A 26,226-nucleotide genomic window follows, 5' to 3' on the forward strand; every position below is an offset into this window, starting at 1 on the left:
AAATGGAGTCCACGTTTGGGCTCTATGCACTATTTTAAGAGGACTCAAAGATAGTGCATACAGGCCCGAACCATGATTCTGTTCAGGCCATTGAAATTAAAGGGGTACTCTGCTGCTCAGCATTTGGAACAAATTGTTCAGAACGATGGAGCCAGCATTGGGAGCTTGTGATGTCATAGCCCCGCCCCATCATGATTGCTCACCCCGCCCCCTCAATGCAAGTCTATAGGAGGGGGCAGTGACGTCATGAGGGGGTGGGGCTATGACGTCACGAGCTCCCGTCGCCGACTCCAGCTTTCGTAACAGTTTGTTCCAAATGCTGAGCAGCGATGTACCCCTTTAATGGCATCCATTACCCTCTGTTACAGTGAAAAAGGGATGCTGAAGGATACATCTGACGGAAGCTCTAACACAATGTGAACCTAGCCTAAGTATACAACTAAAACATAGGACTGTAGTACTAAAGTATAAATAATACACATGATGCTTTACTTTTACACAGATGATTATTTTATCTATGTATTTATCAGTGTATCTATGTATATATTTAGGTTAGAGTTACTTTGACTACTTGTAATAAGCTGTGTATTTCAATGGATGATACAGATGTACTACTCGATGTTGCATGAAGACATTTGTGGTGTCCCAGTACCGTATTTCATATGGTTCTTATTTACCTATGGGTCCCCGTAGCCAGAGTCCCTAGGATTTAGTAATCTCTGTTAGTCAGTCTGCCCCTAGTCGCCTCTATTATAATATATAGATTTCTAATTTGTCCATAGAATAATGTATATAGTATTATTTCTGTATATAAATGGTTAATTACCTGTTTCTATTAGCGTTGCAGGACCTGCGGGTCATGTGACATGGTGAACTCTATGGTTTTAGCTTAAGGACCTTTGGAGGTGCTCTTACGTCAGTAATCCCATCCCACCATGTACTGGTGAATGGCAGACGTTCGGACCAATCAGAATCAAAACGCCCCCTGCCTATATAAGGGAGTGGCGGCCATATTCTCGCTCTCTTTCTCCTGGCTCTTGATGAGAGAAGACCTATATCGCAGTAATCGCAGTGAGTAAGCCTGAGCCTTGCGGCAACGGCTGAATGATCTAAATTATAGAGTGTGTCATCCCCTAAGCACTCTGCAGTATCACCGGACCCAATATTTCCCCTAAATCCGGACGGATCGGCACTTCACTCCCTAAATTCAGAGACTATAAGTTTAATGCAAGGTCCGCAACTTCTTCCAGTCGCTAAGCAACCTAAGAACTGTTATATGAGACTGTTACTATGCATTGGATATTGCAAGCACTGCAGTAAAGTTATTCAAGTTCAAGTTAAATCTGCTTGTGGACCTTCAGTCATTTCATTGCACCTATCGCTTCAGGGAAGGGCGGCTATAGGCCGGAACATAGATTCAGCATACCAGCCCTCACCCTGGTGTCACGAGTGACAGGGTTAATATTAACCCCTCATATATCAACACCATACCATCCCTACCATACACCCCTCAAGGGCTACCACACATTTATGCTGAATTGGCAACTACAACACTAGTGCGCATACATGACTTAACCCTTTGATTAAAAGGGAAACAACACTAAAAGTCTTCATTGTAATTATCCATTACGACATTTTTAAGACTTCCTAAAGTGAACTTCTAGTACTTGAGAAGTTCCGACATATCACAAAAATTTCCACCAATGTCTACAGCCAAAAGAAGCCTGGAAGAATCAATAGGGCATGGTGTATATCTATGTCTAGATCCACAACAGCATTAAATAAAGGTTCTTTTGCCTTGCTGATAACAATGCCGTCTTTTATATAGTACCTACTAAATGCATTGGGTTTTTATGTGTTAAAGAAGAAGGATTCTAAGGCTAGGTTCACACTTCAGAATTTTGTTAGCCTTTGCTGGCTAAGGGATTCAGCTGACAGTGCAAACTATGGAATGTCAGTGGTGGATATTCCGCCACTGAAATTCCGCCACCAAAAAATGATCATGCTGATTCTTTAGGAGGAATCTGCGCCGCAGACATTGGCGTCTTTGAGGTCAGCAATGTACGCATGGTCCTAGTGACGACTGATTCAGTTGGGCGCACTCAGAATCTATGTCCAGAAATTCCAAAGTGTCAACCTAGCCTAGGATTATTAATAAACCATTCACAGTAGACTACCATTATGTATTCAAAATCCTAAACTAAACACAACTAACTGATTAGTCAACAACTTATTGACACATTCCAGGAACAGCAGCTTTTTGGAAAGGTGTTGGACGTTAGGCTCTGTTCAAATCTTGTTATTTTTAGCTTTATCCAATGATGCTATACTTCAGGAGATTTCATGAATATAAACAACAGACATTATTGTGTTGCATAGTAAAACTTACTAGACTACATTTTCCAGCCCAACATATGCCAAAAGAACATTCTTTGTTAGGCTTCTTTCACACTGCCGTTAGGAGACTCGGCAGTGACGGCCATCGGGGAAGCCAGGGAGAATAGGGGGAGAAAATTTACTGCATGTGCCGTCTTTTTCTCCTGCTATTCCCGCTACAAAATAATGGCGCCCAATGGATGCCATTATGGTTAATGAGATCCATTGGGACACGTTATTGCCCGTTGTGCCCAGTCCTGATAACATCCTTTTAAGGCTGAAAAAAAAAAAGCCTAAGGACGGGGCACAACGGCAGTGTGAAAGTAGTCTTAGCATATTTTGGGTGTGTGAGGGGTAAGGATATGGACACATTGGAGCATAAATAACTAGATGAGAGCAGAGCCTGAGGCTGGGTTTCCACTTTTTTTTTCTCCAAAAATGCCACAAATGCGCACTGCATTCTTTTCTTTTTTTTCTAAAAAAGAAAAAAAACAATAAAACAACATACTTGTCATTTTTGTCTTTTCGTCTTTTTTTCACTGGCATTTTTCAGCGCATTTGGGCTCAACATACAGTTTTTATTTTTTTTTTATTTTTAATTAAGAGTTAAAAAAAAAAAGGGGTTAACACAGGTACAGGAAAATCTGTCAAAGGAGAAAAAAAAACACAGTTTCCAGACAAAGGCAAAAATGTTAGAATAACAGCAAAAATGCATTTTTCCCTGTGTTTTTTCCGGGGGGGGGGGGGGGGGGGGGGGGGGATGTAAACACTGACCAAAAACAGTGAAAATTTAGTTTTATTCTGCTTTCCATCAAGCTAATACTGATTGGGAAATTGACATTTATTTCAATAAAATTTCTCTGCATATTCCCACATATATACAGGTAGTGAAAAAGAGGGAGCAATGTTACTCCTCAGTTATTAGTGTCTTGTAGAAAACTTTCTAAGTTATTTTAAAGGGTAATTCTCATTAAAATAAATTTTTGCTATTGCACTCCTTATGGTAAATAAAAAATATTTCTAATATACTTTGCTTAAAAAAGCTGAAGAGCACATTTTCTCCCATCTCATACACAGACTTAGGACCGAAGCCCAAAGACAGAAAATCACATCAAACCCACCGTTCCTGAAGGAACCAGAAGATTCGTCTGTGGCACGAAACGGTACTGTTGTTCCAGTGGTACGCCCCTGCTCCAGGCTTGGAGACGCTTTCCCTCCCTGCAGTGGGTGAAGTTTTTAAATGTATGGACATGCCAAAATTAAGTCCGACAATATTTGCTACATTATGGTGAGTGCAGACACATCTTTTTGTCTTCTCTTTGCTGTCTGCTCATATGACTACTTAGCTCAGGTTTACTAAATAAATATAGAATTATCCTGGAACTTTTCCCACAAAACTGTATATTAGTCTGCTCAGCTTCTCCTGATACAGTATCTTCAGGTTGGACTGCAATTTCAATGTGGCAGGTTGTACATGCTAAGGGACTAAGAAGCAAGCACTGCTAATTTCACATGCATTGGCTACCAGACGCTCTTTATTAATGCTTAAAAAACTTAATGTACAGATTGTAACCACCTTAAACAGTACAAAATATATGTACGTAATTTTACATCTTGGGACTTATGCTTGATAAAGTCTTTTGTAATATATGCAAATGCAGGGTATTTTGGAAAGGATATTGGTTTCGTGTTTTTTTGTGTGTGTTTTTTTTCCACTTCTAATCCCATAGAGAGATTTTTTGTTTTTTAAATATATTTTATACATTCTAATGCTCTAATATAAATCTAAATGCCAGTGTAGTGATCCAGTAGTCCACAGACAGCTGATAGCCTATACCATGGACAATGACCAGCTGAACACTTGCATAGTACAGTAATATGACAAAAGACACACATAGAGTATTACCGAGTATAAGCAGCAGTAAATGTGTGGGAAACCTCTGATCCATTCCGAATTCTTTCATGTTCAGGATATGATCTAAATACTTCTTGCTTCAGCGTTTTTTTGATACCCAGTGTCTAGTACCTTAGGTCATATAGAACAGTTATCCCTGTATCAAACAACTATTTCCATTTTCGAAACTTATAGATAACTTTCCTGTTTTTACCACAGCATCATCACTACTGTATCAGTCCAGTATCCTCAGAGCTCCTCATGTATGTTCTCTGTCCTCGGGGCAGGCTCGGTGAAATGAAAGGCTATTCTTAGGCTTTATTTACCACCTTTATTTCCTTCCCTAATATTTTGACATGCACTCTTCTGTATATGTTATCAGTATCCTCTTGCTGACATATCTGCATGCTCTTCTTTTAAGCTTACTCTTTCCTCATGTCTGGTTTTGCAAATATAAGAGGAAGTTATAAAAGTGGGTTTGTTTTTCCTATACAGTACTAGACAGAGTAAAGTAGAGAAGTACTAATGGAATGGACAATAAGCCAGCTATATAACTTATAAACTACATCATTTGGTTGTAAAGAATCAGATATAGTGACTGTAACTCATGGCCCACTTCATACATGTGGAGTTACAAGGCTTTAATGGAGACATGATGGACCATCACACATCTGTGTTCTCATCTTAGTTTATAAACCCACTCATTCCCTTCATTTAGTGTAAGTGGCTGGGTAGTAGATCCACTGGCCTGTGTGGACAAAGGCTGAACTGTACCAGGGAGCGGAGTCTAAGGTACCGCTGTTTTTTACCAGAGCCTGCCGCAAAGCGGGATGGACTTTCTGCGGGAGGTGGCACCAAGGTCGATACCCCTGACACGATCCGTCCACACAGGTAGCCCAGATGTAACTTGGCACAGATGGTGAGACGTAGTCAGGACAAGCACAGGTCAGAAGGGCAGGCGGCAAAGAAGCAAGGTCAGGTCACGAGCCCTAGGTCAGGAGGCAGGCGGCAAAGGAGCAAGGCCTGGTCATGAGCAAGAGGTCAGGAACACAAAATAGGCAATTACAGTAGGTACGCTTTCACTTGGCACAAGGCACGAAGATCTGGCACCATGATAGGGAGGTGCCGGACTTAAATAAGGTCCGTCCTGCAGCAGACCAATTAAGGGCGCACTGGCCCTTTAAATGGGGCAGTGCCGGCACCCTAAGGAAAGGGAACGCGCTTGCCTGTGGCACACTGTCAGAGAGGGGCCAGGAGCACTGCAGGGTAAGGAGATGAAGATATATGTAATCCAGCTTCCTACTGTTGACTGTCTGGGATTCGGCCCATTCCTCTTTCGTGCTTCCTTGGAAGGATCCTTCAGGATTAGAGGATTGATTACAACACATGGTGATCTGACTCTTTGCTTTTTCTATTTTCCATAGGGTAAGGAGATGCCCGTGGCTTGTGTGCGGGCGCATATGAAGGGGTGTGCTCACGACCGTGATGAATGGCCGTAGCATTGCCCATAGCAACCCCCAGGACTCTCATGTGGGCACGTCCCGCACAGCGAGTCCTGGGGCCACTGGAACCGGCAGGGGGCGCTCACATCCAGAATGAATGGCCGGAGCACTACACATAACATTTAATCAATGACCAACAACACTTGTCCTCAGTTATTAGATCCTCTCACTCCTGTCCACAGGACTTCTCTTATGCGAAAATTATTCTGTGGATCAGTATATTAGATTTTTCCTGGCATTCCTTACAGGCTATAATACCAAGGTGTCAGAATAAGCAGGGAATGACAGCTTGCTGTGTATTCATCTGTATACAGTCAATTTTCTCATGCTGATCTCTTTCCACATCCAAAAACATCTACAACTAATATGTGGGCAGCAGAACTGGATCATGAAGTAATGGAAGAAGATGGCCTGGTCTGAAGAATCCCATTTTACAGACTAATGCATTTGCATATCCTACCTGGGGGATTCACTATGGTAAGAAAACAATCTGGCAGAAGTAGCCTAATGCTTTCAGCAATGTTCTGCTGGTAAACCTTGGGTCCTGGCATTCATATGGATGTTTCTATGACAGGTACCACCTACATATAAAATGTACAGACCAAGTGCATAACTGGAGTGCCAAAGACCCACCAGTGGAATGGATATTACAGTTACTGTACATGAAAACATTAGCTAATTACTTATAGGTTTCATGCACATAAGAACATGCCCTTACCATCACTGATTGAATTGGCAAAGAGGCAATGACTATATGATCACCATGACATAATAAAAAGTCATAGTGCACTTACAATCAAAGGTTCTTGTGTAATGGATGTATATATATATATATATATATATATATATATATATATATATATGCTTACGTATGTGTATACATAAAATGTTCATTTTAGGGGCCTCCATTCTCTTCATGCTACTCTGCTCCTTGCTCACCCCCTCCCATCGAGTAGAGTTCCTTGACAAAGACTTCATAGCCTGCCAAACATTTCAGGAAAAGCATACCTTATATTATAAGCCACACCTAGGCTTATCCCCTTACTGAGGGTGGGGATTTATGCTAAATACAGAGGTCATATAACCAAGTGGAAAGCCTAATAAAGGTTAGAAGTATTTTACCACTGACCATGTGTGTGTCTGTGTGATTTACTTACGGTGCATGTACGTAATCTAATCGAAGACTATACTGAATTTGGACGGAAGTAAGATACTTACTAGGCTATCTGATTAAATTCATATCACTTGTGGCACTTTTATGCCAAGGTATGGTTAGGGGTTAACCTTTTATTGTTGCAGCCAATTTTAGGTTTTCCTCCTTCTAAAAGAGCCATTACTCTTATATAATTAAGGTTTAGAACACAAATGTCATGGTGATTTTGACCTGCATGCAACAAATTCATCAAACCACATGACGAAGAGAAAATGAAAGACGGCCACTCTGGCACTGGGACTATGCTTATACTGCAGCGTGGACATATGGCGGTGCTCAGGCTAGGAATAGTATACAGGTAACCACATGACGAAGAGAAAATGAAAGCCAGCCACTCCCCATTTCTTGTCTTCAAGCTTCTTTATTATCAGAAAAATACTCACATAGCAAATTGGGGAGAGGGACATATACCGGGGGGTACAGATGGACAACAAGCTCCTTTTCGCACTATTAAGTGCTTCTTCCGGCCATACGGCCAGAAGAAGCAATTAATAGTGTGAAATGGAGCTTTTTGCCTATCTGTACCATCTGGTATATGTCCCTCTCCCCAGTTTGCTATGTGAATATTTTTCGGATAATGAAGAAGCTTGAAGACAAGAAATGGTGAGTGGCAGTCAATGTCAAAGTCAACAATGTGGTTATGATTCTAAAATGCTCTAGATGAAAAGTTTCAGATAAGTTGCACGGAATCACGCTGTGAAAAATTTAGACAAAAAAAAGATTAAAAAGGGTTTGATGAGTTCCCCCCCCCCCCCCTCCCACATGTCTCTGACAAAAATAGACACAAGAGGAGGACACTTTGGGTGACATTTACTAATCTATTCTGGGCATGCTTATAGACCAGCATATGTGGTAGTCTCCTGTCTATTGTGCTCCTAATTTATCAAAGGTCTCACAGCCCTTGATAAATTCTGTGCTCAGACTTCAGGGTCTACAGCTTAAACTGCATTTAGACCTGCTCCAACATGGTCTGACATTTCAGCGTATTTTGGGCAGATGCGACTTGTCGCACAAAAGTCGCACTTGATAAATTCAGCACCAATGCATTTTCCAATGCATTTCCGTCTAAAATAGACTAGAATGCATCATGTTCTAAAAATCCTCTACAGCAAAAGTCGCAGAAAAGTCGCACATATTTAGACTGCGACTTTCTGTGCGACAAATTTAGACAGGAAAAAACTGTCTAAATCCTTTGATAAATCTCCCCCTTTGACTCACAATCCTTCCGCTGGATTTACCTGCAACAGTATTCCCTTATAGCATTGGCCTCTTTCAACAGGACAGCACTGAGGAACATGATAAAGAATTCAAGGTGTCAAGCTTGATTTAAGAACCAGTCTAACACACATCTGTGAAATTTGATGGAAAAATTTATCTGACCCTCACCCCACAATTTACGGGACTTAAAGGGGTACTACGGTGGAAAACTTTTTTTTAAATCAACTGGTGCCAAAAAGTTAAACAGATTTATAAATTACTTCTATTAATAAATAATAGCAGGAGCCAGGTGAGGGGACCTACCTCCAGCTGCCATGCTGGATGATCGGATCCCCGTGGCAGCGCTGCGGGTGATCCGATCATCCATTCAAAGTACCGAACTGCCGCAGATGCCATGATCTGTATTGATCACGGCATCTGAGGGGTTAATGGCGGACATCCTCGCAATCCCGGATGTCCGCCATTGCCGGCGGGTCCCTGGCTGCTGATAGCAGTGCGTATGTTACGCCGAGCGCTCCGGGTCCCCGCTCCTCCCCGGAGCGCTCGCTACACTTCCCTCACTGCAGCGCCCCGGTCGGTTCCACGGACCCGGGGCGCTGCGTTACCACCTCCGGCCGGGATGCGATTCGCGATGCGGGTAGCGCCCGCTCGCGATGCGCACCCCGGCTCCCGTACCTGACTCGCTCCCCGTCAGTTCTGTCCCGGCGCGCGCGGCCCCGCTCCCTAGGGCGCGCGCGCGCCGGGTCTTTGCGATTTAAAGGGCCACTGCACCGCTGATTGGTGCAGTGGTTCCAATTAGTGTTTACACCTGTGCACTTCCCTATATCACCTCACTTCCCCTTCACTCCCTCGCCGGATCTTGTTGCCCTAGTGCCAGTGAAAGCGTTCCTTGTGTGTTCCTTGCCTGTGATTCCAGACCTTCTGCCGTTGCCCCTGACTACGATCCTTGCTGCCTGCCCCGACCTTCTGCTACGTCCGACCTTGCTTCTGTCTACTCCCTTGTACCGCGCCTATCTTCAGCAGCCAGAGAGGTTGAGCCGTTGCTAGGGGATACGACCTGGTCACTACCGCCGCAGCAAGACCATCCCGCTTTGCGGCGGGCTCTGGTGAAAACCAGTAGTGACTTAGAACCGATCCTCTAGCACGGTCCACGCCAATCCCTCTCTGGCACAGAGGATCCACCACCTGCCAGCCGGCATCGTGACAGTAGATCCGGCCATGGATCCCGCTGAAGTTCCTCTGCCAGTTGTCGCTGACCTCACCACGGTGGTCGCCCAGCAGTCACAACAGATTGCGCAACAAGGCCAACAGCTGTCTCAACTGACTGTTATGCTACAACAGTTACTACCACAGCTCCAGCAATCATCTCCTCCGCCAGCTCCTGTACCTCCTCCGCAGCGAGTGGCCGCTTCTGGAATACGACTATCCTTGCCGGATAAATTTGATGGGGACTCTAAGTTTTGCCGTGGCTTTCTTTCCCAATGTTCATTACACTTGGAGATGATGTCGGACCAGTTCCCCACTGAAAGGTCTAAGGTGGCTTTCGTAGTCAGCCTGCTGTCTGGAAAAGCCCTGGCTTGGGCCACACCGCTCTGGGACCGCAATGACCCCGTCACTGCCTCTGTACACTCCTTCTTCTCGGAAATTCGAAGTGTCTTTGAGGAACCTGCCCGAGCCTCTTCTGCTGAGACTGCCCTGTTGAACCTGGTCCAGGGTAATTCTTCCGTTGGCGAGTATGCCGTACAGTTCCGTACCCTTGCTTCAGAATTATCCTGGAATAATGAGGCACTCTGCGCGACCTTTAAAAAAGGCCTATCCAGCAACATTAAAGATGTTCTGGCCGCACGAGAAATCCCTGCTAACCTACATGAACTCATCCATCTTGCCACTCGCATTGACATGCGTTTTTCCGAACGGCGTCAGGAGCTCCGCCAGGATATGGACTCTGTTCGCACGAGGCGTTTCTTCTCCCCGGCTCCTCTCTCCTCTGGTCCCCTGCAACCTGTTCCTGTGCCTCCCGCCGTGGAGGCTATGCAGGTCGACCGGTCTCGCCTGACACCCCAAGAGAGGACACGACGCCGCATGGAGAATCTCTGCCTGTACTGTGCTAGTACCGAACACTTCCTGAAGGATTGTCCTATCCGTCCTCCTCGCCTGGAAAGACGTCCGCTGACTCCGCACAAAGGTGAGACAGTCCTTGATGTCTACTCTGCTTCTCCACGTCTTACTGTGCCTGTGCGGATGTCTGCCTCTGCCTTCTCCTTCTCTGCTGTGGCCTTCTTGGACTCTGGATCTGCAGGAAATTTTATCTTGGCCTCTCTCGTCAACAGGTTCAACATCCCGGTGACCAGTCTCGCCAGACCCCTCTACATCAATTGTGTAAACAATGAAAGATTAGACTGTACTATACGTTTCCGCACGGAGCCCCTTCTAATGCGCATCGGATCTCATCACGAGAGGATTGAACTGTTGGTCCTCCCCAATTGCACTTCTGAAATCCTTCTTGGACTTCCCTGGCTTCAACTCCATTCCCCAATCCTGGATTGGTCCACTGGGGAGATCAAGAGTTGGGGGCCCTCTTGTTCCAAGGACTGCTTAAAACCGGTTCCCAGTAAACCTTGCCGTGTCCCTGTGCTTCCTCATGTAACCGGTCTCCCTAAGGCCTATATGGACTTTGCGGACGTTTTTTGCAAAAAACAAGCTGAGACTCTACCTCCTCACAGGCCTTATGATTGTCCCATTGACCTCCTCCCGGGCACTACTCCACCCCGGGGCAGAATCTATCCTCTGTCCGTCCCAGAGACTCTTGCCATGTCTGAATACGTCCAAGAAAATTTAAAAAAGGGCTTTATCCGTAAATCCTCCTCTCCTGCCGGAGCCGGATTTTTCTTTGTGTCCAAAAAAGATGGCTCTCTACGTCCTTGCATTGACTACCGCGGTCTTAATAAAATCACGGTTAAGAACCGCTACCCCCTACCCCTCATCTCTGAACTCTTTGATCGTCTCCAAGGTGCCCATATTTTTACCAAACTGGACTTAAGAGGTGCTTATAATCTCATCCGCATCAGAGAGGGGGATGAATGGAAAACGGCATTTAACACCAGAGATGGACACTTTGAGTATCTGGTCATGCCCTTTGGTCTATGCAACGCCCCTGCCGTCTTCCAAGACTTTGTTAATGAAATTTTTCGTGATCTCCTATACTCCTGTGTTGTTGTATATCTGGACGATATCCTGATTTTTTCTGCCAATCTTGAAGAACACCGCCAGCATGTCCGTATGGTTCTTCAGAGACTTCGTGATAATCAACTCTATGCCAAAATAGAGAAATGTCTGTTTGAATGCCAATCTCTTCCTTTTCTAGGATACTTGGTCTCTGGCCAGGGACTACAAATGGACCCAGATAAACTCTCTGCCGTCTTAGATTGGCCACGCCCCTCCGGACTCCGTGCCATCCAACGTTTTTTGGGGTTCGCCAATTATTACAGGCAATTTATTCCACATTTTTCTACCATTGTGGCTCCTATTGTGGCTTTAACAAAAAAAAATGCCGATCCCAAGTCTTGGCCTCCTCAAGCGGAAGACGCCTTTAAACGACTCAAGTCGGCCTTTTCTTCGGCTCCCGTGCTCTCCAGACCTGACCCATCTAAACCCTTCCTATTGGAGGTTGATGCCTCCTCAGTGGGAGCTGGAGCTGTCCTTCTACAAAAAAACTCTTCCGGGCATGCTGTTACTTGTGGTTTTTTTTCCAGGACCTTCTCTCCGGCGGAGAGGAACTACTCCATCGGGGATCGAGAGCTTCTAGCCATTAAATTAGCACTTGAGGAATGGAGGCATCTGCTGGAGGGATCAAGATTTCCAGTTATTATTTACACCGATCACAAGAACCTCTCCTACCTCCAGTCTGCCCAACGGCTGAATCCTCGTCAGGCCAGGTGGTCTCTGTTCTTTGCCCGATTTAATTTTGAAATTCACTTTCGGCCTGCTGATAAGAACATTAGGGCCGATGCTCTCTCTCGTTCCTCAGATGCCTCTGAAATTGAACTCCCTCCTCAACACATCATTCCTCCTGACTGCCTGATTTCCACTTCTCCAGCCTCCATCAGGCAAACTCCTCCAGGAAAGACCTTTGTTTCTCCACGCCAACGCCTTGGGATCCTCAAATGGGGTCACTCCTCCCATCTCGCAGGTCATGCGGGCATTAAGAAATCTGTGCAACTCATCTCTCGCTTCTATTGGTGGCCGACTCTAGAGACTGATGTGGTGGACTTTGTGCGAGCCTGCACTATCTGTGCCCGGGATAAGACTCCTCGCCAGAAGCCCGCTGGTTTTCTTCATCCTCTACCTGTCCCCGAACAACCTTGGTCTCTGATTGGTATGGATTTTATTACTGACTTACCCCCATCCCATGGCAACACTGTTATTTGGGTGGTCGTTGATCGATTCTCCAAAATGGCACATTTCATCCCTCTTCCTGGTCTTCCTTCAGCGCCTCAGTTGGCTAAACAATTTTTTGTACACATTTTTCGTCTTCACGGGTTGCCTACACAGATCGTCTCGGATAGAGGCGTCCAATTTGTGTCTAAATTCTGGAGGGCTCTCTGTAAACAACTCAAGATTAAATTAAATTTTTCTTCTGCATACCATCCTCAATCCAATGGACAAGTAGAGAGAATTAACCAGATCTTGGGTGACTATTTACGACATTTTGTTTCCTCCCGCCAGGATGACTGGGCAGATCTTCTACCTTGGGCCGAATTCTCGTATAATTTCAGAATCTCTGAATCTTCCTCCAAATCTCCGTTTTTCGTGGTGTACGGCCGTCACCCTCTTCCCCCCCTCCCTACCCCCTTGCCCTCTGGGCTGCCCGCTGTGGATGAAATTTCTCGTGATCTTTCCACCATATGGAAAGAGACCCAAAATTCTCTCTTACAGGCTTCTTCTCGCATGAAGAGATTCGCAGATAAGAAAAGAAGAGCTCCTCCCATTTTTTCCCCTGGAGACAAGGTATGGCTCTCCGCTAAATATGTCCGTTTCCGTGTCCCGAGCTATAAGTTGGGACCACGCTATCTTGGTCCTTTTAAAGTTTTGTCTCAAATTAATCCTGTCTCTTACAAACTTCTTCTTCCTCCTTCTCTTCGTATCCCTAATGCCTTTCACGTCTCTCTTCTTAAACCTCTCATCCTCAACCGTTTTTCTCCTAAATCTGTTCCTCCCACTCCTGTTTCCGGCTCCTCGGACATCTTCTCTGTCAAAGAGATCTTGGCCTCCAAAAAGGTCTGAGGAAAAACTTTTTTTTTAGTGGATTGGGAGGGTTGTGGTCCAGAAGAGAGGTCCTGGGAACCTGAGGACAATATCCTGGACAAAAGTCTGATCCTCAGGTTCTCAGGCCCCAAGAAGAGGGGGAGACCCAAGGGGGGGGGTACTGTTACGCCGAGCGCTCCGGGTCCCCGCTCCTCCCCGGAGCGCTCGCTACACTTCCCTCACTGCAGCGCCCCGGTCGGTTCCACGGACCCGGGGCGCTGCGTTACCACCTCCGGCCGGGATGCGATTCGCGATGCGGGTAGCGCCCGCTCGCGATGCGCACCCCGGCTCCCGTACCTGACTCGCTCCCCGTCAGTTCTGTCCCGGCGCGCGCGGCCCCGCTCCCTAGGGCGCGCGCGCGCCGGGTCTTTGCGATTTAAAGGGCCACTGCACCGCTGATTGGTGCAGTGGTTCCAATTAGTGTTTACACCTGTGCACTTCCCTATATCACCTCACTTCCCCTTCACTCCCTCGCCGGATCTTGTTGCCCTAGTGCCAGTGAAAGCGTTCCTTGTGTGTTCCTTGCCTGTGATTCCAGACCTTCTGCCGTTGCCCCTGACTACGATCCTTGCTGCCTGCCCCGACCTTCTGCTACGTCCGACCTTGCTTCTGTCTACTCCCTTGTACCGCGCCTATCTTCAGCAGCCAGAGAGGTTGAGCCGTTGCTAGGGGATACGACCTGGTCACTACCGCCGCAGCAAGACCATCCCGCTTTGCGGCGGGCTCTGGTGAAAACCAGTAGTGACTTAGAACCGATCCTCTAGCACGGTCCACGCCAATCCCTCTCTGGCACAGAGGATCCACCACCTGCCAGCCGGCATCGTGACAGCGTAAATGTATGTCATGGTGCGTTAAGTACCATGGCAACATGACGTACATTTACGTCCATTGTCATTAGGGGTTAAAGGAGTACCCCGGCTGGAAAACTTTTTTAAAAAAATCAACTGGTGCCAGAAAGTTAAACAGATTAGCTAATTACTTATATTAAAAAATCTTAATCCTTCCAGTACTTATTAGCTGCTGAATACTACAGAGGAAATTCTTTTCTTTTTGGAACACAGAGCTCTCTGCTGTATCACGAGCAGAGTGCTCTCTGCTGACCTCTCTGTCCATTTTAAGAACTGTCCAGAGTAGAAGAAAATCCCCATAGCAAACATATGCTGCTCTGCACAGTTCCTAAAAGGGACAGAGATGTCAGCAGAGAGCACTGTGCTGGTGATGTCAGCAGAGAGCTCTGTGTTACAAAAAGAATATAATTTCCTCTGTAGTATTCAGCAGCTAATAACTACTGGAAGGATTAAGATTTTTTAATATAAGTAATTAACTAATCTGTTTAACTTTCTGGCACCAGTTGATTTTTTTTAAAAAGTTTTCCAGCCGGGGTACTCCTTTAACCCCTAATGACAATGGACGTAAATGTACGTCATGTTGCCATGGTACTTAACGCACCATGACATACATTTACGCACTGCTATCAGCAGCCAGGGACCCGCCGGCAATGGCGGACATCCGCGATTGCGAGGATGTCCGCCATTAACCCCTCAGATGCCGTGATCAATACAGATCATGGCATCTGCGGCAGTTCGGTACTTTGAATGGATGATCGGATCACCCGCAGCGCTGCCACGGGGATCCGATCATCCAGCATGGCAGCTGGAGGTAGGTCCCCTCACCTGGCTCCTGCTATCTACAAGGGTCTTCTGCTCTGGTCTGAGATCGATATACATAGCACTGAACAGTATTAGCACTCAAATGATTGCTCTGAATAGTCCCCTATGGGGACTATTAAAGTGTAAAAAAAAAAAAAGTAAAAAAATGTAAACTAAAAAAGCCCCCAATAAAAAAGTTAAAGGGGTACTACGGTGAAAACCTTTTTTCTTTTAAATCAACTGGTGGCAGAAAGTTAAACATATTTGTAAATTACTTCTATTAAAAAATCTTAACCCTTCAAGTACTAATTAGCTTCTGAATGCTACAGAGGTAATTTCTTTCTTTTTGGAACACTGATGACATCACGAGCACAGTGCTCTCTGCTGACATCTCTGTCCATTTTAGCAACCATGCATAGCAGATGTATGCTAAGGGCAGCATGGTGGCTCAGTGGTTAGCACTGTTGCCTTGCAGTGCTGGGGACTTGGGTTCAAATCCCACTAAGGACAACAATAAATAAAGCGTTATTATTATTATAATAACGTCAGCAGAGAGAACTGTGCTCGTGATGTCATCAGAGAGCATTCCAAAAAGAAAAGAATTTCCTCTGTAGTATTCAGCAGCTAATAAGTACAGGAAGGATTAAGATTTTTTAATAAAAGTAATTTACAAATATGTTTAACTTTCTGCCACCAGTTGATTTAAAAGAAAAAAGGTTTTCACCGGAGTACCCCTTTAAACGTCCATTTTTCCCATTTTACACCCCAAAAAGTGTAAAAAAAATAATTAATACACATATTTGGTATTACCACGTGCAAGTCTGAACTATTAAAATATATTGTTAATTATCCCGTACAGTGAATGGCGTAAACGTAAAAAAATAGTAAAAAGTCAAAAATTTCAGCTTTTTTTTCACATTGTATTCCCAAAAATTTTTTATAAAAAATGGATAAAAAGTAAAACCTAAGCAAAAGTGGCACTGATAAAAACTACAGATCATGGCGCAAAAATGAGCCCTCACACAGCCCCATATACGGAAAAATTAGAAAGTTATAGGTGGTCAAAATAGGGCAATTTCAAACATACTAATTTTGTTAAGATGGTTTGAGATTTTTTTTTAAGCGGTACAATTATAGAAAAGCATATAACATGGGTATCATTTTAATTGTATTGACCCACAGAATAAACAAAACCTTCCAAAATTTGCTAAATTGCGATTTTATTTTCAATTCTCCCACATAAATAATATTTGTTTGGTTGCGCCGTACATTTTATGGTAAAATAAGTGATGTCATTACAAAGTACAATTGGTGATGCACAAAACAAGCCCCATATGGGTCTGTGAATGGAAATATAAGAGCGTTATGATTTTTTGAAGGCGAGGAGGAAAAATGAAAATGCAAAAATAAAATAGGTCTGGTCCTTAAAGGGGTACTCCGCCCCTGGCATCTTATCGCCTATCCAAAGGATAGGGGATAAGATGTCAGATCGCCGGGGTCCCGCTGCTGGGGATCGCCGCTGCGGCACCCCACCATCATTACTGCACAGAGCGAGTTCGCTCTGTGCGTAATGACGGGCGATACAGGGGCCGAAGCAGCGTGACGTCATGGCTCCGCCCCTCATGACATCACGACCCGTCCCCTCAATGCAAATCTATGGCAGGGGGTGTGGCGACTGCCACGCCCCCTCCCATAGACTTGTATTGACGGGGGCGGGCCGTGATGTCACGAGGGGCGGAGCCGTGACGTAACAATGCTGCGGCCCCTGTATTGCTCGTCATTACGTGCAGAGCGATCTCGCTCTGCGCAGTGATGATAGCGGGCTGCCGCAGCAGCGATCCCCGGGGTCCCCAGCAGCGGGACCCTGGCGATCTGACATCTTATCCCCTATCCTTTGGGAATAAGATGTCTAGGGGCGGAGTACCCCTTTAAGGCAAAAATGGGCCTGGTCCTTAAGGGGTTAAAGTTAACCTTTTACACTTGGTATGATGCCCCTGCTAAAGGCAGTGTTATATAGCAACAGACGCTGTTTCCATCGGTCTGCTGCTTGTTCTGACACATACAGTAGCTTCTGAAACTTAGACTGTGAAGTCAGCAACACGTGTGCCACTGGCAGAGATGAGTCCATGGTAGAATTTAAATGGGTTGACCCATCACCTGAAAATATGGAATGAACCCCTTGTTTTTTGGAAGTACCTTCTGTTTTAAGCAGGCAGTGCTCTACTGTATAATGCTAAATTGTAATTGAACATTAAAAGAATACATAGAGCTTAATTTCAGTTCATTGTATATTCTGGTGGATTTTATTGTTCCATAATAAGGGGTATGATCTTTTATATCAAGCAATTGATCAAAACTAATTACTTCTAGAATCTCTATCATTCTTAGATATTTCTATATTAGAATGGTTTTTATTGTTCAATAAGCAGAGATATGCACTTGTATATGAGGAATTTGATCAAAACTAATTACTTTTAGAATATCTATCAAGCAGTCTGTCTTTCTCAATTTCATTTTTATCTTGATGTAATTACGCGGCGTGGTGGAACCAAGACATAAGCCTTTTAGGAGAAATTACAAGACCTTTGAGTATGTCTGTAGACGTGATGACCAAGCCCATGAAATGATTTCGAGTATCTGTCATGCATGAAGACCAGACAAGGTCAGGCAAGTTTGAGGTGACCATAGAAATCAGGTTTATTTGAGTTATAAGTCTTCAAAACCAGTGATGAATCGCCTTAACCCCTTAAGGACTCAGGGTTTTTCAGTTTTTGCACTTTCGTTTTTTCCTCCTTACCTTTTAAAAATCATAACCCTTTCAATGTTCCACCTAAAAATCCATATTATGGCTTATTTTTTGCATCACCAATTCTACTTTGCAGTGACATTGGTCATTTTACCCAAAAATTCACGGCGAAACGGAAAACAAAAATCATTGTGCGACCAAAAATCGAAGAAAAAACGCCATTTTGTAATTTTTGGGGGCTTCCGTTTCTACGCAGTGCATATTTCGGTAAAAATTACACCTTATCTTTATTCTGTAGGTCCATACGATTAAAATGATACCCTACTTATATAGGTTTGATTTTGTCGTACTTATGGAAAAAATCATTACTACATGCAAGAAAATTTATACATTTAAAAATGCCCTCTTCTGACCCCTATAACTTTTTTATTTTTCCACGTACAGGGCGGTATGAGGACTCATTTTTTGCGCCGTGATCTGAAGTTTTTATTGGTTTGATTTTTGTTTTGATCGGACTTTTTGATCACTTTTTATTCATTTATTAATGGTATAAAAAGTGACCAAAAATAAGCTTTTTTGGATTTTGGAATTTTTTTGCGCGTACGCCATTGACCGTGTGGTTTAATCAATGATATATTTTTATAGTTCGGACATTTATGCACGCGGCGATACCCCATATGTTTATTTTTTTTTATTTACACTGTTTTATTTTTTTCCCTAATAAAAGTTGAATCACCCCGATTCAAACTTTTATTAGGGAAGGGGTTAAATGACCTTTATTAACACTTTTTTTAAACTTTTTTTTTGCAGTGTTATAGCTCCCATAGGGACCTATAACACTGCATACACTGATCTCTCATGCTGATCACTGGCGTGTATTAACACGCCTGTGATCAGTGTTATCGGCGCTTGACTGCTCCTGCCTGGATCTCAGGCACGGAGCAGTCATTCTTCGATCGGACACCGATGAGGCAGGTAAGGGCCCTCCCGGTGTCCTGTAAGCTGTTAGGGATGCCGCCGTGGTCCCGAACAGCCCGACTGAGCAGCCGGGATACTTTCACTTTCACTTCAGATGCGGCGGTCAGCTTTGATCGGCGCGTCTGAAGGGTTAATACAGGGCATCACCGCGATCGGGTCCCGGCCGTTGATAGCCACCGGGACCGACCCAATATGACGCGGGGACACCGCGTGACCCCGCGGCATATGGCGGGAGCCGGCGGAGGACGTAAATATACATCCTGCGTCGTTAAGGGGTTAAAGTGGTTATCCAGGAAAAATCTTTATATTTTTTATTTATACCAATTGGCTCCAGAAAGTTAAACATATTTGTAAATTAGAAAAGAAAACTAATCACCAGTCCTCAGTGTCCTACCCCTAAGAGTATATGATGGACTTCGGTAGTGTATAAAAATGATTTAATCTACTCACATATAAAAATATGAATACATAAAATCTAAAAGTAATTCGCAGGGCCCTTGCGGTAGCAACCGGACTCAATACTGTACCCACAATGTAGACAAAGAATGGGTTATTGTGGGTACAGTATTGAGTTTGGTTGCTACAAACCGCAAGGGTCCTGCGGATTATTTTTTTGATTTTATCTGCACTATGTGCATTTGTATTATTCATATTTTTATATGTGAGTAGATTAAATCATTTTTATATACTACCGAAGTCCATCATATACTCTTTGGGGTAGGACACTGAGGACTGTGGTGATTAGTAGTGTTGCTCACGAATATTCGCAATTCGAATATTATTCGCGAATATCGCATATTCGCGAATTCGCGAATTTCGCGAATATAGCGCTACATATTCGTAATTACGAATATTAGTTTTTTTTTTTTTTGTTTTTTTTCACAGTACACATCACAGTGATCACCCATCTCTGCTTCCAGCTTGTGTGGTGTAAAGAAGGCTGTAATACTACTGTGCGAGACTGGCGTGCGAAAATTCGCATATGCGAAAATTCGTATATGCTAAGTTTCGCATATGCGAAAACTCCCGTATGTTAATTTTGTATATGCTAATATTCACATATGTTAATTTTCGCATAGGCAAATTTTTGCATATGCGAAAATAAAACGAGAATATAACGAATATGCGAATATTCGCGAATATATGACGAATATTCGTCCATATATTCGCGAATATTCGCGAATTCGAATATGGCCTATGCCGCTCAACACTAGTGATTAGTTTTCTTTTCTGATACCTTTCCCTCCCTGGGTGAGAGGGTCACAGTTAACCTCATGCCCTTTGTTGTGAGCTCCACTTCCCTTTTTTACTTTTTTAGATTTGTAAATTAATTCTATTAATAAATCTTAATCATTTCAGTACTTATGAGCTGCTGAAGTTGAGTTGTTCTTTTCTGTCTAAGTGCTCTCTGATGACACCTGTCACGGGAACTGTCCAGAGTAGAAGCAAATCTTTGCTGTGTTCTAAAACGCATATGGAGTGTGCTGGGTTAGTGAAATAATACTGTTATTCAGAATAGCATGCAGATTACCGGCATCGCTCTTAGAATCACTGCCGCACAGCAGCACAATGACAGAGCCTGGTGGTGGCATCAGTGTCAGGAGACCATATAGTGACTGAATGACACAGCGTGGAGGTGTTGGCAGCATGTGGAGATAATTTAGTGGCTGAATGACACAGTGTGGACATGTTGGCAGCATGAGGAGATATAGTGGCCTAATGACACAGCGTGGAGGTGTTGGCAGCATGAGGAGACCATATAGTGGCTGAATGACACAGCGTGGAGATGTTGGCAGCATGAGGACACCATATAGTGGCTGAATGACACAGCATGGAGGTGCTGGCAGCATGAGGAGACCATACAGTGGCTGAATGGCACAGCGTGGAGGTGTTGGCAGCATGAGGACACCATATAGTGGGTGAATGACACAGTGTGGACATGTTGGCAGCATGAGGAGACTATATAGTGGCTGAATGACACAGCATGGAGGTGTTGGCAGCATGAGGAGACCATATAGTGGCTGAATGGCACAGCGTGGAGGTGTTGGCAGAATGAGGACACCATATAGTGGCTGAATGACACAGTGTGGACATGTTGGCAGCATGAGGAGACCATATAGTGGCTGAATGACACAGTGTGGAGGTGTTGGCAGCATGAGGAGACCATATAGTGGATGAATGACACAGCTCGGAGTTGCCAGCAGCATGAGTACGCACTAGGCCTTTACAATCCCTAAGATTAAAAGATGAATTAAGAAATTTAAACCGAAGATATTGGATAGCGGGTGCTACCTATGAGAAAATTTAAAATTCCCAGGCCCCACAGCGTCATCAGTAAACCATATATTGCCTGAATGATACAGCCTGGAGTTGGCTGATGCATGAGTGCACAGCAGGGGTTCACAATTCCCCCCAAAAAACAACACAATATTAGACATTTTTTAAAAAGATTTTGGTTAGTGGGTGCTACCTATGAGAAAATTTGAAATTACCAGACCCAGGCCCAGCAGTGCCATCATTTTTTTTATTTTAAATTTAAATCAAACTTTGAGTGTTCCGCACCCCAGCGTGTGGGTACGAAGGACCAAATCTCACAAGCCCCCACAGCGGCATCAGTAAACCATATATAGCCTGAATGACACAGCCTGGAGTTGGTTGATGCACGAGTACACAGCAGGGCTTCAAAATTCCCCCCAAAAAACACAAAGATGTTATAATTTTTTTTTAAAGATTTTCGATAGCGGGTGCTACCTATGAGAAAATTTGAAATTACCAGACCAAGGCTCCACAGCGGCATCAGTAAACCATATCTTGCCTGAATGACACAGCCTGGAGTTGGCTTATGCACGAGAACACAGCAGGGCTTCACAATTCCCCCCAAAAAACACCACAATTTTAGAAATTTTTGAAAAAGATTTTTGATAGCGGGTGCTACCTATGAGAAAATTTGAAATTACCAGACCCAGGCCCAGCAGCGCCATCATTTTTTTATTTGAAATTTAAAACAACCTTTGAGTGTACCGGACCCCAGCGTGTGGGTACGAAGGACCAAATCCAACAAGCCCCACAGGGCTCATGTGGCCGTGAGATGTAGGCGCAATGTCTCCATTGCCCTGACCGGCCATTGTTTCCAAGACTTTTCGCCAAGGCAAACCATGTGAAGAACAGCGTGACACCGCCTTCCCCTGCACACATGGTATGCTGAAGGGCCACTGAGACTTGTCCGGGCAGTGGAGGCTTAAGACACAGTGGAGGATGTGTAGACGGAGTAGAACACTGTCGCAGGACCAACAGGCTTACAGAGTGTAGCAGGAAGCAGCATTGAGTACACACCAGGGCTTCAGAATCCCAAAGTAAAAACAACCATTTTTTAAAAATTTTTTTAACAATATTTAGGACAGCGGGTGCTAGCTATATATTGCCTGAATGACACAGCCTGGAGTTGGCTGATGCATGAGTACGCACCAAAGCTTCACAATCCCTAATAAAAAAGACAAACATTTTTGACGAAAAATTTTAACGAAAATTTAGGACAGCGAGTGCTCTCTATATATTACCAGAATGACGCAGCATGGAGTTGACTGCAGCATGAGGAGACCATTGAAATGTGTGATTTTTTTATTTGAAATTTAAATCAAAATTTGTGTCCCGGACCCCGCCGTGTGAGTACAAAGAACCTAATCTCACAAGCACCCACAGGGCTCATGTGGCCGTAAGATGTAGGCGCAATGTCTCCATAGCCCTGACCGGCCATTTTTGGTTTTTGTACCTTTGTTTAAGAACAAGTGCATATCCAAGAGTCCAGAAAACTCTATAATGCAGGACGATGGACCACCAAAAGACATTCTTCTATAAAATAATTTTTTATGAAATAAAGAAGCAGAGTTCATCCCTCTCCATATTTTTTTTGAAAATTTTACTTAAAAAATCACACGCAACAAGCGTTCAATGGTGTAATGGTTATTATTCAGGAAAATTCAAGTTTATTACTGTGATAATTATCAAAACATTTGAAAAAAACACTACCCAAGAGTGTTTAATAACCCTATACATTGCACCATAAATGTTGAAATTTTTATTAAGCATGTATGTATTTCAAAAATCCTAAATTTAAAGGCCCAAGCCCAGAAGCATCATGAAGTCAAGTAGTTCCAGACACAGGAGCAGTCAGGAGTAGGAATCAGCAGTACCCAAGAGGCTTCAATAACCCCTTACATTGCACGATCAATTGCGAGTTCTAACAATAACAGGTGTGTTATGCCCTCAGATGTCCTGGGCTGCAAGCACAAAACACTAAACGGACCAGCGTGTGTCTATCTTTCACCAACAGGTGCGGGTAACCCGCTGAACCCCGTTCACGATAGGGATCAGGGATTGCAATTATTTGCCAGGAAAGAAGAATCACAACTAAGTGCGGGTCATAAGCTCGGGTTCATTAAGTCCCTGCCCTTTGTATACACCGCATGTCTCTACTACCGATTGGATGGTTTAGTGAGGTCCTTGGATCGGCCCCGGCAGGGTAGGAGAAGGCCCTGGCAGAGAGCCGAGAATTTAAAGATCATTGTTGAAATTTGCATTAAGCATGTATTAGCTACTGCTAAACTTCCAAAAATTAAAGGCCCAAGGCCAGAAGCATCAGTGAGGCAGGTAGTTCCTGAAAGACACAGGATGAGTCAGGAGCAGGCATTCGCAGTACCCAAAAGGCTTTCATAACCCCTTACATTTAAAGATCAATGTTGAAATTTGCATTAAGCATGTATTTAGCTACTGCTAAACATCCAAAAATTGAAGGCCCAAGGTCTGAGGCATCAGGGAGGCAAGTAGTTCCTGAAAGACACAGAATGAGTCAGGAGCAGTCATTTGCAGTACCCAAGATGGTTTCATAACCCCTTACATTTAAAGATAAATGTTGAAATTTGCATTAAACATGTATTTAGCTACTGCTAAACATCCAAAAATTAAAGGCCCAAGGCCAGAAGCGTCGGTGAGGCAAGTAGTTCCTGAAAGACACAGGATGAGTCAGGAGCAGGCATTCGCAGTACCCAAGAGGGTTTCATAACTAGTGTTGCTTGCGAATATTCGCAAGGCGAATTTTATTCGCGAATATCGCATATTCGTGAATTCGCGAATATTCGCGAATATAGCACTATATATTCGTAATTACGAATATTCATTTTTTTTTTTTTCACAGTACACATCACAGTGATCACCCCTCTCTGCTTCCAGCTCTAATACTACTGTGTGAGACAGGTGAGCGAATTTTTGCATATGTGAAAATTTGCATATGCTAATTTTCGCACATGCGAATTTTCGCTTATGCTAATTTTTGTATATGTTAATTTCCGTATATGTTAATTTTCGCACACGCGAATTTTCACATATGCGAAAATAAAACAAGAATATTGCGAATATTCGCGAATATATGACGAATATTCGTCCATATATTCGCGAATATTCAATATGGCCTATGTTGCTCAACACTATTCATAACCCCTTACATTTAAAGATCAATGTTGACATTTGCATTAAGCATGTATTCAGCTACTGCTAAACTTATAAAAATTAAAGGCCCAAGGCCAGAAGCATCAGTGAGGCAAGTAGTTCCTGAAAGACAATGGATGAGCCAGGAATAGGCAATGGCAGTACCAAAGAGGGTTTCATAACCCTAATTGATAACCCAAGAGGATTTCATAACCAACCATAATTGGGAAATGTTGGTGTAGCAGCATGGTCAATCTACTCTGAGGCATCTGGCATTGGTGGCTGGAAATCCTGGCTGATCCATCCCTGATTCATCTTGAAAAACGTCAGTCTCTCCACATTTTTAGTGGACAGATGAGTTCGCCTTGGGGTGACTATGGCCCCGGCCGCACTAAACACCCGCTCTGATGGCACACTACTGGCCAGGCAGGACAACTTTTATAGGGCAAACTCTGCTAGTTGCGGCCATAAATCAAGTTTGGCTGCCCAGAAGTCCAGCGGATTTTCAATAATTGTTGGCATGGTCATGTCAAGGTATGCCACCACCTGCTGGTTCAGGTCCTGCTCCATGTCTACCTGCTGCTGATGAGTTGCTTCACTATGCGGGTGAAGAAAGCTACTCATCAGCGACTGTAGACTCAGGCTGCTGCTGATTGAGCTGGTACTGCTCCTGCCACCCCTCCCCTCCCCAGCAGCCATGGCAGTGGAAGGTGAGCGCAGAGGGCCCCCCGAGTCAGACCTGCGAGTGGGTGGACCATGTGGCCGATAGGCATCGGCCAACTAACTACGTAGAATCTCTCTGCAGTAGGTCAGTTTGTCCTCCCTCTCAGTGGGTGTAAAAAAGGCCCCCATTCTGGGACGGTAGTGAGGGTCTAATAATGTGGAGATCCAGAAGTCATCCCGCTGATGAATTTTGACAATTCGGGGGTCACTACGCAAGCAACTAAGCATGCATCGTGCCATTTGTGCCAGTGACTCGGAGGGACTACCTGCCTCCATCTCCACTGCATACTGCCACGGTGTGTCTGGGTCCTCTGTCTCGCCTTCCTCATAACCCTCCAGCTCGTCTGGCTGCTCCTCCTCTCCTGTCCGATGACTAGAAACACCGGCCATCTCATCCAACCTAAACTGTGCTCCGCTCTGCCCCTCATCATCCTCCTCCTCCAGTTCAGCCCCCACAGGGCTTATGTTGCCTTGAGATGTAGGCGCAACGTCTCCATTGCCGTGACCAGTCATGGTTTCAATCATTTGTTGTAGGAAATGTAGGAGTGGAATTACGTCGTTCATGGGATAATCCAAGTGTCTTACAAATAATGTGGCTTCCTCAAAGGGCCTCAGCAAATGGCAGGTGTCACGTATGAGCTGCCACTTGTTCACATTGAAGTTACACAGGGGAGTATTCCTATCTGCTTGGATCATCAAGAAATCGGTGATGGCTTTTCTTTGTTTGTATAGTCTGTCCAACATATGGAGGGTGGAATTCCAACGTGTGGCAACGTCACAAATAAGACTATGTTGTGGTATACCTTTCTGACGCTGCAGATCAAGGAAGGTGTGCTTGGCGGTGTAGGAGTGGCTGAAGTGCATGCACAGTTTCCTTGCCATTTTCAGGGTGTTTTGCAAATGGGGTGAAGACTTGAGGAAGTGCTTGACAACCAGATTCAACACGTGTGCCATGCAGGGCACATGTTTCACACTTCCTTGTCACAGCACGGACACAATGTTCTTCCCGTTGTCTGTCACCATGGTTCCCATTTCCGCTTCACCTTCTGCCGACAGATCTTGCATGTGGCTACGTGAACCTCCTCCGGACGCCTTATGAAAAACTTCCACACCGCCGAGTAGCTGATTTTCCCACCCGCAGT

General features: G+C 44.4%; 1 protein-coding gene and 1 long non-coding RNA gene across 2 annotated transcripts in view; one reads left to right on the forward strand and one right to left on the reverse strand.

Annotated features, from left to right (window-relative positions):
- LOC130367855 (uncharacterized) overlaps positions 1 to 4,047 on the forward strand; it is a 401,538-nt gene extending 397,491 nt beyond the window's left edge. The window contains exon 6 of the long non-coding RNA XR_008892203.1: positions 3,454 to 4,047. This is a non-coding gene — a long non-coding RNA (uncharacterized LOC130367855). The remainder of the gene's footprint in view (positions 1 to 3,453) is intronic.
- Positions 1 to 4,516, reverse strand: part of LOC130367851 (adhesion G protein-coupled receptor E1-like) — a 117,796-nt gene extending 113,280 nt beyond the window's left edge. Inside the window, exon 1 of the mRNA XM_056570738.1 lies at positions 4,283 to 4,516. Coding sequence (XP_056426713.1) covers positions 4,283 to 4,340 — 58 coding nt within the window. The 5' untranslated portion in view covers positions 4,341 to 4,516. The remainder of the gene's footprint in view (positions 1 to 4,282) is intronic.
- Positions 4,517 to 26,226: the final 21,710 nt, after the last annotated feature.

This window comes from Hyla sarda, chromosome 4, assembly GCF_029499605.1.
Source record: "Hyla sarda isolate aHylSar1 chromosome 4, aHylSar1.hap1, whole genome shotgun sequence".
NCBI classification, from domain to species: domain Eukaryota; kingdom Metazoa; phylum Chordata; class Amphibia; order Anura; family Hylidae; genus Hyla; species Hyla sarda.